Consider the following 11,808-nt stretch of genomic DNA (forward strand, 5'->3'; position numbering starts at 1 on the left):
GAAAATCAGATTAGCCAAAGAATAGAACTTCCTCTCTTGGAGAGATAGGAGCTAAGATGCTGTTAATGGCATCTCAAAATAAAGCTCTGAGAGGCAGCGTGCTCAGCTCGTGCCCTGGCAGATAAACACAGCCACGTTGGTCCAATGCCAGAAGCACCCAGTCCACACTCGGTCAGTACCTGAGCCACCATACAAATGCTTAGGCTGCAGGACACAGCATCGTGTGGGCAAGGGAAAGGCCTGAAAGTGCTCCAGACAACCGCCTCATGTCAAGTCCTGCTCTCCTCACGGGTGCCACCAGATGCCAGCTCTGACTAAAACAAGCCTCTGTTCTCTGAATAATCCCCAAACCTGGGATTTCAGTTTCCAAACACTGGACACCATGCCTTGATATTTTTCCTTGATCCACTACCTACTCAGCCCCCATCCTCCCCTTAAACACTTGTTTTCTTCTCAGTGTTTCCAGCGGCACTGTTGTTTATCTCCCAGGGCTTCGAAAGACTTTCCTCAGGACAGGGAGTAGTACTATTGTCCACTGCAAAATTACTTCACAGCAAAGATACTACCTGTAAATACCAAATGGATAAAAGGTAGTAATCTGAGATTTCAGGACAAAATTGTAGTTTGCTCAGAGACCCTCCGGTGTATCTAGCAACAGTGATTTTTTTTTTTTCTCTTAAATTCTGTGGGAAACATCCTTTCTCCTTCTCATAAAATAAGGCACTTGGCCAGCTGTGTCTTGCTGGGTGTGGGGATAGCTGGGGGGAAGTGGAGATGGATTGCTCCTTAGCCTCCTCATAATGACTGACTTATAATAACATGCCAGATTTTTTACTTTAAAGCAAACTTCTCCCATGAGAGAAAAAGAAAAAAATCTTATAGTTCCTCCTGTTCCAGTACTTTTACTTTGTAAACCCCTTCCTTCCAAAGCCTACAGATTCCTCGTGTTCATCTCCCACTGACCCGTTTCTGGTCCCCCAGGGACCCTCACGGCCACCTCCCCATCTCTTCCCACCTGCTATCAATAAAATATTTACCACTTGCTGAAGATGACTTCTAGGAATAGAACAACCCTAAATAAATAATGACAGCAAGAACAGACACAGGCCATTTGCCTGCAAGAAATTTTGATTGGGAATAAGAAAGCCTTTTATGAATCTCATCCATCGTAAATTACCTCCCCTCTATTATGCTCTCCACTTCTTTTCCATAACACAGACATGTTAGTTTCCAGACATAATTAATTTAAATATCAATGTTTGGGAGCTGAGTAGAGAGAATCAGCATGAATTCCCTCATGGGTGAAAAAAGGCCATGGTCTTTGGGGGGTGGAGGGTTGGAGAAGTACAGAATAAAACCTGCACAGACATCAGAGATGGCCACAAACACAAAACTGCTTCCCAAGCAACATTTAACTCTTTTCCAAGCCATACTATTTTCACAGGTTTAGATTGGACAGCACCGTCGTTACTACACAGAACAAAACTGGGAAGGCTGTGTTTAGAAATGTATATGTTGCATCTACTCTGAACTGTAGAAAAAAGGTACCCGCAAGAGGTAACTATCAGAGGTAGTCAACAGACATTGTGTGTAGATTGATTTATTCTTCAAAAAAGCGTTCAGGCACACTATGCTACCAAGGCTATAAAACCTGCCTTTCAGCTCCAGAGGTAGCACAGGCTTCCTGTGCTGCCTTTTGTTAATGACTCATTTGTGCCTTTCCCCAGTGGAAAGATGAGGAGGGGAAGAAAACACCATTACTTTGCTTTTCTGGCAGACTTTTTCATCTGGTGATATCAAACTACTAAAGAGAAGTAAGTACTACTACCCTTCTTTAATAGATGACGGCAACAAATCCTGGTCACAAAACATATCTCTGACAGCAGCAGGGTGAAAATTCAAGTTCCTCGGCTGCTGGTCTTCTAACTGAATTATTTTCCAATGACGTCTAACAGCAGTGACACTAATCTGCCACCCAGGAATGCTGAAAGGCTTAATCCATTGGATCACATACCCCCAGTGAGCAATGAGAAAGAGCCGTACCATGTTTCTGTGAGTACCCATCCATAAACAGTCGTGTCTCATCACCTGACAACCAGCAGGAAACTCTCCTGTAAGACTCAGTGATTCACATAAAGAAGCCACCAACTTTAAACTTCAAACAGACCGATCACTTCAGCCTTACAGAATGTATTTCCATCTTTTGTAAAGGTTATAGCAAGCATTTTCCAGCTCCAAACTTCTTGCCTGCTAATACCCAACTCGCAGCAGCTTACAGGTCCCTGGCACCACCTAAGAAAGAGTTCAGAGCCACCTTCTCCCCAGGGAAGACTCTGCATTTGCATCACTGACTGGTAGCACAAGAGTACTGACGATGGTCCACAAACCCCCGCAGAACATCCACCCACCCACCCAGTCCTAGGTGCACTTTCAGCTCAGCCTGGCCATCTCGCACCTGGAGGGCTCAATGAGCTTTATTAAATGCTAATGAACAAAGTCAAGCAGCTTGGGGGCAAAATATAAGAGCTGACTCTTCCTCTCTCATGAAACAGTCGCAGGATGACTATCCCAAGGGGGCAGCTGGTCCCTGTTCCCACCCTGAACTGCATGTAGCACAGAGCCTGGGCAGATAAACGAGGCAGCACACTGGAGTGTAAGGCATTCTCAGAACAACAGGGAAACTATGCCCAGAGTTTCACTCCTTGTCTCTGCCGAGCTAGCCACACTTGAAGAGCTGCACGCTCAGGCTCTGACTTACCCCAGCACCCTTAGGCTTTGTACTTCGCCTGAGCATCCCTCAGTGACTGTGGCTTACCTCCTGGACCATTTGGCTGACTGTCTCCCAAAGGGTCTCTTCCACAGCACGCCGTACAGCTGCACTTTGGTGCTGATGTCCAGAGCATCTGAATCTGCCTGCTCCATGGATGGAGAAGGGGACACGGAACTGGATTTTGAAGTGAACATTATAGATGGATCTGGTTCGAACTCTTCCCCCTCTGCGCGGCAGCTCAGAGAATCCGATTAAATGCAATGAACCAGAAGGACATAACCAGCCACTCCAAGCGGCAGACAGAGAGACTGTGCTATGGTTTGAATCAATAGCTTGACTGCTCAGCACTCAGTCAATAATTCTCTCCCTGATGCACCGATGATGAGAGTTTCCTCATTGCGTATTACTTCCTGATGCATTACAGACAGCACGCATCCCAGCCCAAGGAAAAAAAAGAGCAAAGAGCCAGAGATCAGGAACACAGAGAGGCGGAAGAGCTCATCAGAGAGAAAGCTCCCAGCAACAACAGAAGCCAAAATACCTCTGCATCAGAGGCAGTTTGGATGTTTATTTCACTTGACATTGCAGCATCCCAGGCAGAAAACGGGACGAGATGGACATTTCACTATCAGGTATCTCTTACTATCATGTATACCCCTGATATCCTGCACTTGGAGACAGGTTCTTCTCATTTGTCCCAAAGAAGAGGGGAGAAGAGTGGGTGGGAGCCAGCAAGTTCAATCAGATTCCTTCTGCCATCAGGAGGGCTTTTGCTGTGCTAGCCTGGCACTGCCCACCAGGTTCAGTTCACGTGGCTCCTGGGTTTGGACTGGGCAGTGTCCATGCTGCACAGCTTGCTCAGCCTTAAAGGGCCACTGCTGAACAAAGAGCATCAAAATTCTGCCTGCCTCCATGCCTTGCTGTACCAACTCTGCCCTGTCTCTTGGGTACCGGCTCCTTTCTCGGCCACAGCACAGAGACAAAGGAATATGTCACACAGCTCAGGTGAGTCTCCATTCATCTCCTATTTAGTTCTCCTGCAACAAGTCTTTTATTCTGGTTCCCTAAATCTTTGTTCCCGTCTTGAAACGTACCTTCTCTCCACAGATAAAAACAGTCCTTCAAAAGATCCTCTGTCTTTTGTAATGGTCACAGGAAAGCACATAAGCATCATATTGTTCTGTCCTGCATCCTACCTTCTCTCCAGAATTAGGATTCAGGGAAGAACTGCCTGCATTGTGCCTAGGAAAGCATCTGCAGGTTTAGGCTATTGTATAACCAATGCTAACATACACATGCTGTGAGGCAACGGCTCCTGCTTTGTCCTCTGCCATCCTATATGTATCAATGCTGGTGTTATAATTGCCAAATGTCAGCCTTTCTCAATGCAGTTATTCAGAAATGACACACTGCAGACACATGACCTTTTCTCACTCCTGGAGATTAGGAACCCAGGATGTGCTATAGGCTACATCACAGCACGTGACAAAAACCACTCAAAATGCATCTTAAATAGAGGAAACGCAGACTGCCTGCCTCAAGCTCACAGGCTGCATTGGGCACTAGGGAAATTATAGATGCAAGTCCCTGATAAAAGTCACTATTGATCACTGAGGGAGTCAGCAAACTCAATGCTTTGTCACTTTCTCCCACCCTAGCTTTGACTGGCCTTCTGCTTCCAGAGAGGACATGTCCCAGGCAGCAGCTAATCTCATCTCAGAGTGACATTACGGGAGAGGGTGGAGAACAGGGGAGTGCAGCAGTGATGCCTCCATCTCGCATGAGCCCCAACTCTTGAATATATCCTGCATTGCAGAATAGAAGTATTAATGCTGTAGTGACTGTTCCACACACTGCACTGAAAATACTATTCATAACCAGGGTTTCAGGACAGGGAAAACTTTCCCTCAGATTATGTTGCACAAAGGGTAAAAAGGATTCAGGCCCAACAGCATCACCTTAATTTATAAGTGCACAATAAAAAGCCCCAGAGCTGCCATGTGAGGACAGTCCATTGCCCCTACCATTGTACTGCACCAGCAATGCGAAGATCTGATAGTAGTGACCTCCAGTGAGGAAAAGCAGATTTTCATCTTTTGCTTCTTTACTGAACTTTATTTCAGAGACCAAGACAGACAAGAGGCCTCCAGCTCCAAATAGCAAAAATGCAGATATTGTCACTTCTGGAAACATCTAAGACAAGCAAGGCAAAAAGAAACTTGCTTTTGTAAAGTCACCAAGACTTAAATACGGGCAGAAGCCAGCGATACCAGAGCAGTAAACAGCAGTGGGAAGAGTTCTGTAACTGCTGGTACCTGGACAAAGTAATTTGTAATAGCAGTGGTTCTGTTAATATTTCTTTCCTGTGGGTACCAATCTAAATAAATTGAGGGTCTGTCTGAAGGAAAGAGTAGAGGAGCAACACAACAGGACTAAGCAACTTGCCTCTGAGAAACCAAAGGTGACAGCATAAGGGGCAGCTTAGTGGTTCTTCAACGTTACTCACGTCAGGTGCATAACTTCAGCTGGCCAGAAACTTCAGGATCTAGAGAACAGAGACATAAAGCCAGGAGTCTATCACAGGGGGAGCAGGGAGAGTCAGGTCCTGCAGAAGCACCTTCTCCAAATTCTAGGAGACAGAAATCCATCGGCAAGCATAAGCAGATTTGGCCTTGCTACCAAGATCTTGGTGAAACCTAACAGCCCCAAAAGCACATAGGCATTTATACAGAAATAGTCCATTTGTATGTAATCTGGGAGTTCATCATTTAATAAGGGCAGAGGAAGGAGACCTGACTATCCGAGACCTTAGCACGGCAACCACGTGATACCAGTGCGAAAAGGAAGATGCAGTTGTGGTCTGCATTACAAGTGAAGGCAAACATAGGCCCTCGTACCAGACTCACACAAGATCCCATCTCTGCAGTTATGGCCAAAAAAGATTCTTCAGGCCTAAAGAGATGCAGTAAAGGACTCCAAGGATGATCACCGGTATAGTTAACCCATAGCATGACAGGAAACTTAATGGACTTTACCTGCTTAAATGAAAACAAAGAGGAACATTTGACTGCTTTCTAGTTTGAAGCATTCTTTCCCCTCTTAATGCATTGGGGTAAAGGCTGATGTTTGCAATAAACCACATGAGCCTAAACTGGCCATGAATAAATTAGAAAGTGTACAGCCCTCACAGAAAGGGAGTTGCAAAATTGCCTTGCAATGAGAGCTGCAGAGGCAAAAAGCCAATACTTGGTTGGATCCTTTACATGCACAGCAGCCTGAAGCAGCCACAGCTTCCAGGGGTACAGATTAAGCTCACCCTCTCTCTCTGAAGCATTTTCGTTCCAGAATAATAATTTAAAGATTTGAGATGGATGTCTCATTCTCAATGACTCGTAGGGGAAACACAGCTGTACATCCTGGAGAGAAAGCACTGGAGCTTTACTTGGAAAACCAGACAGACAAGTTGTACTGATACAGGAATCATTCTGCTAATATGTTGTGCCAATAAAACCAATAAAATTTTGCTCAAAAAAAAAAGCCAACTTTTTGAAGCAGACAGCAGTGCAAGCTAACACAGAAGTAACACTCCATCACAGGCCAACCTCCTCCAGGAATATGCTCCCTTTGAGTTTAAGGATGCACATATTGGCTAACTGCAGCCAATGAGGAGGCTTCTATTTATTTTTTTAACTGAAAAAGTTATACTTTTATGTTCTGGGCTGTGTTACAACAGTTCATGATGCAGAAGAGGACAAACTAATCCTTAGACTGGGGCCAGGAAATCAAGATTTGGACCAGAACTGCTGCAGAGCTGGAAAGATTCAGATCTGGCCTTCCAGTATTGATTTCCTTTCATCTTACATATTCTCATAGGCTCTGTAGCCATTTTCAACTCAAAGAACAGTTACCAACTATGGGAGGTGTTAGCAGGTGCCTGTAACAACGTGGAAAAGTAAAAAAGAAAGTCCAGCTCAGGCTTAATTTATGATATGTCATTCTTGCAAAAATAAATGTCACATGTACCTATTAAAATGATGTTCCAACTTCCCAGATATACACTTGTGCACAGAGGCTATTTTAAATAGAACAAAAGCAGCCATCAGTCCATCTCTTTAGTGTGAGACATTGACAGATTATATTTCTTTTGCACGTGGATAGTTTTTATTGTCACAAGGGGAGTCAAAGCTATCCTGCAGAGCTCAGAGACAAGAATTATTCAGCACATAGGCATCAAAGCGAAGACCCTTTGTAGATGTGTAGCCCCATCTGACATTATCCCTTGGTGAGAATCACATGTCTCAGTGCCCTGTTCCAGAGAAAGCCCTCCATCAGTCCTAGCCCTTCAAATTCACCCGGATCAATGTTGGATGGCTCGTGAATCATATTAGTCAAGCCATTAGCTATGGATATAGCAACACTTCAGGAGACTTACAGGAAGACAGAAAACAAAATGCCAGTTTACCGAAGCAAAGGGATTTGATTGCAAGCAGCCAGCCCAATAGCCTTGTGGACAGTAAGTATTCACAGCCTAGCTTTTGGGGGGAGGCTTGCTCAGGGACTGACACAACAGTCAATGATCTCAGCATCTAAAGGAGATTACTTCTTTTTTTTTTTTTTTTTTCTTTAATCCTACTAAAATCTCTTCTGGAAGAAGACTCATTCACTTTGTTGCTTTACAAAAAAGAAATTTCTGTTAAACAGGTATTTTTAGGGACTTCAGAATACATCACAGTGATGTGCCACATTTGAAAAAGCTTTCTCCAGAAGACAGCAATACATCAGTTTTTCTCCATTGAGCCTAAATAACACAAAGTGATCACTCGGCTTACATAAACACAAAATGCTTAATCCTAGAATAGTTAAATAGGCTGCTTCCAACCAGCCGCTCGTTCAACAGCAGTAAATAATAATACCTTTGCTTTCTTTCTTTTCTTACATTATGAACCCAATAGCACCTTTCCTCCCCGGGGAAAGGTGGTGAATGCTGCCTAACCAACCACATTGCTTGGGCAGCCCCAGCTGGCTGAATCCTGGTCCCATTACTGAGGCTGTGGGAGGGCGCAGCAGCCACGGGAATGCTCCTTCTCACAAGGGACAGCTGAATCTATACGTACATGGAGAGCCAAGAACAAACCTTTCCCCAAGGTTTCGTAACAGTGTTCTGAGATGGCAAGTTTGCAGCATAACATGCATGTCTGTCTACCTTTCCTGGAGCGCTTTGCTTTATCCATATCTTACCTGCTTGTGATTTACTCATCACAATCCCAAACATGACAGTATCATAGTAGTATAGTTTGGGTTGGAAGGGACCTTAAAGATCATCCAGTTCCAACTCCCAGCCATGGGCAGGGACATCCCACTAGACCAGGCTGCCCAAGGCCCCATCCAAGCTGGCCTTGAACACCTCCAGGGATGGGGCAGCCACAGCTTCCCTGGGCAACCTGTGCCAGCGCCTCACCACTCTCATAGTGAAGAAATTCTTCTTAATGTCCAGTCTAAATCTGCCCCTAGTCCTATCCCCACAAGCCGTTTCGAATAGCCCCTCTCCAGCTTTCCTGTAGCCCCTTCAGGTACTGGAAAGTCACTATAAGATCTCCTCTGAGCCTTCTGTTCTCCAGGTTGAACAGACCCAACTCTCTCAGCCTGTACCCTAGAGCTACCCAATACATGATTTGACCAGCTGACACAGCTTAGTAAGCTCTGCAGGAAGCTTTCCTGGACAGAAAACATCTAAGTCAAGTCACACGTGACACTGTGACACACACATACGTGCCACGTGAGTAGCACAGGCTATATAAAAGCCAGCTCAGCAATTTTTAAAGGCTTTTTTACCCTCTGTACCCTGTGGTGCCAGGACACTCTGAGATCTAGCAAACAGATCAGAGGCAAAGTTTAGAGCCGTTGTTCTGGTGGTCTGCACAGAGATTCAAAGGTGCAGTTGCTTACTCAGTCCTGCTTTTGTGCACAGAAAAATGGTTGCCTCTGTAACAAGGGCACCAAAGCAGGGTTCAGTATGCTGAGGCCTAGTTTCCAGCCTTAGCAATGTCCCTATCTAGCTTGAGCATGTACCTTGATTTCCCTCAACCACAGTTCCTGACCCGTGACACTGGTACTAAACCCAGCACATCACAGGAATTCATATAGTCATGCAGTAATTTGGATACAGTGGCCAGGCAAAAAAACCAAAAAAATTTCTGCAAAAGAAAGGAATCCGTTAGAGTTTCCTTAGAAGAACAAAGGGGGGTAAAAATGTACTACCTCTATGCAGGAACACGGGCAAACAACCAAAACACCAAACAACATTTTTAAGATCTGACAAAACAGTCCAGTAAAAGTAGGACAGTAAATGAGACCCAGGGCTGATAGCTGCCCAGTCCAGAGAAGAACACTCCTTAATTGTTTCAACACCACTGAGCAGATCTGAACTCTCCAAGTTTCTAAAACAGGGTCAGGTGCAGGACAACTTTCTACAAGGCATTTCTCAGCTGCAAAAGTTTAGGTATTGATTGCAGTCCATTAATTCTACCCACTTTGTTCCCTTTGGACAAAAGAGGGAAAGAAGTCATAAGCTTAAATTTTAAACAATAAATACATATTCAGAAAAGAGGATTGACTAAACCATGTTTTTATTTAAAGTCCATAAAATGTGCAGCATATGGACACAGAGACCATAATTGCTCTTGCATACAGACTCAATGTTCCCTTTACCCCTATCATTATTATGACTACTGAAGGCAAGGAATTTAAAAGCTAAGGACAAAACAACTAGAACTTAATTTAGAAGTGGAAAGTGCAGGGACCACACCGCCAACGTTCTTCACACCCTTCACCTTATACACCCAACAGCTCTAATCTGCAGCAGCCTCCAGTCCCAAGTTTCTCTGTCTCCTGGCCCTGCTCACAGCCAGTCACTGCAAGCTTAGGGCTCATGCTGCACGCACACACAGGACAGGAGCAAGACATACTTCTTACCTCCTTCCCATCTGCATTCTCAAGCGGTTCTTTAAATACAGAGGCACAAGCAGGAGACTGTGACAACTCTACTGCAAACCTTATGTGGAGAGCCATCAGCCAGATGAAAGAAACTGCCTGGCAAGGGAAGTCACCGAAAACATAGCCTGTTGTATTTTGTGGAGAGCAAAGAGGGCCATCTCCTCTCTCACCTACCCCCATCTGCCCTCCTGTCAGCCATGCTGCCCCGCAGCTTTTGTAGATGAGGATTCTTTCATACTGCTGAAGTCCAGGCTGCAGGGATAAACACTGAAAAACTCCCAGACTCATGGCTTGGCCCTCCATGCACACCAAAGCATGTTCACGTGAAGCATCTGCACAGGTTAGGCAGATATAAGGAGAACAACATTTTGTTCAAGATCAGCCATCCCACAGTTTCTCTGTCAGAAGGAGAAAACAACAGAGGAAATCCACAGCAGTCCTAAAACACAACTCATCCTACTTACAGCTTCACCCTCTGGAGGCAGGCAAGGAGAGATTGACTAAGTGTTACAGCAAGAGTCATTCAGATAAGCGCTAAGGCTGGTAAGCAGGGTTATCAGCCCAGTGCAACAATTAATATCTCATTTAAAGTGTTTCTGCTGACAGCAGAAGCCCATTAACTTCCACAGATTCCAACATAACTGCGATCATATATCAAAAAGCAATTACTATTTCAGACACAGGGTGGGCATAGAGATGGCACAGAGATACAGAACAAGCATTTTCCCCTTGCCTGTTAGATTTCCTAAATACTACATAGGTTTGGTGTCAACAACCAGGATACAGTTTACTTTTAATTAGATCTACAAGTTTTCTGAACAAGGCATTTTTCTTCACACTCCCCCCAACCATAACAGTTTGTTAATCTCACAACATCTCAGCAAGAGGGAGAAGTGCTGTGCCAAGGAGGGTGAAATGTTGTGCAATTCCGCCTGCAGGGATATTTGGATAAGGCTTGCACATATCAGTAGAAGAATGGCTTAATTTGTAAACTGGAACAATAGTTGACAGCTCATCTTCTTGCTGCTGTGCTTATCCCTAATGAGTTTCTGATAAAAATTCTTTCCTTAAAAAACGAAGGAACAGTCTACAGCCATCACTGGGAAGCCTGCAACACCACAGCTCCCCAACATTTAAGTTTTCAGTGATAAATTGTAAATCTTGTAACATAAATGGATCCAAAGCACTTCCTCACATCTCCAAAAGGATTTACAACAGACTGCAGCAGTTAAGTCTCCAGTTACCAAGATGACATTTTTATTAAACACACTAAAAGAATGCTAATATACTGCATAATGCTTCATCATTAAAACTGAATTTTACTTGCTGAAAACCCAAGACCTATCTGGCAAAGTACTGGCTTCCCATCCTTACTGCCTTGCATCTGCCTGTACTAACAACAAAAGCAACACTGACATTTCAGTTCTTCTACGGACTTCATATTAATCATAGTCTCTTGTGATTAATCCAGTCTAAAGAGATTACACTTCTTCCTAACCACACAAGTTCTATGAGCTACCAGAAAAATCAAAAGTAAGCAATTAGCTGAGAATATTGCTTATTGCTTTTATGAAATAGCTAAAACATTAACTGTTAAAGTGACAGAATCCTAGTTGAGTCTGTGAATAGCAGCTGCAGGAGAAAGATATAAATCTTTTTTTAATTAATTGCTCACAAACCATCTCTATCAAGGGTACCTCTCAATTTGAGATGCATGAAGATTTTAGGAATGCATACATCAGCCATCCTATAAAAGCATCATTCCCCTATTTTCTGAATATGTATATTTAAAAACAAATCCTGCTTCCAGGGCAGCCGGAGAGTATGTAGAGCAAGAGTATTTATGAACTGTGTCAAGTTAGCAGCTGTAGGAGAGATCTCATCAACGTACACAAATACCTGAAGCGAGGGTGCAAAGAGGATGATGCCAGACTCTTTACAGCAGTGCCAATGAGAGGACTGGGCTGAACACGAGAGAAAAGGCTTTTCACTGTTACAGTGACTGAACACTGGCACAGGTTGCCCAGAGAGGTTGTGAAGATAGT

The 11,808-nt window shown here is 44.2% G+C and overlaps 1 protein-coding gene across 1 annotated transcript in view; it reads right to left on the reverse strand.

The window, feature by feature from the left end:
• PLEKHD1 (pleckstrin homology and coiled-coil domain containing D1) overlaps positions 1-3,523 on the reverse strand; it is a 30,424-nt gene extending 26,901 nt beyond the window's left edge. The window contains exon 1 of the mRNA XM_009564959.2: positions 2,816-3,523. Within this exon, the coding sequence (XP_009563254.2) occupies positions 2,816-2,964 (149 nt within the window). The 5' untranslated portion in view covers positions 2,965-3,523. The remainder of the gene's footprint in view (positions 1-2,815) is intronic.
• Positions 3,524-11,808: the final 8,285 nt, after the last annotated feature.

Source organism: Cuculus canorus, chromosome 5 (assembly GCF_017976375.1).
Source record: "Cuculus canorus isolate bCucCan1 chromosome 5, bCucCan1.pri, whole genome shotgun sequence".
Taxonomy (NCBI): domain Eukaryota; kingdom Metazoa; phylum Chordata; class Aves; order Cuculiformes; family Cuculidae; genus Cuculus; species Cuculus canorus.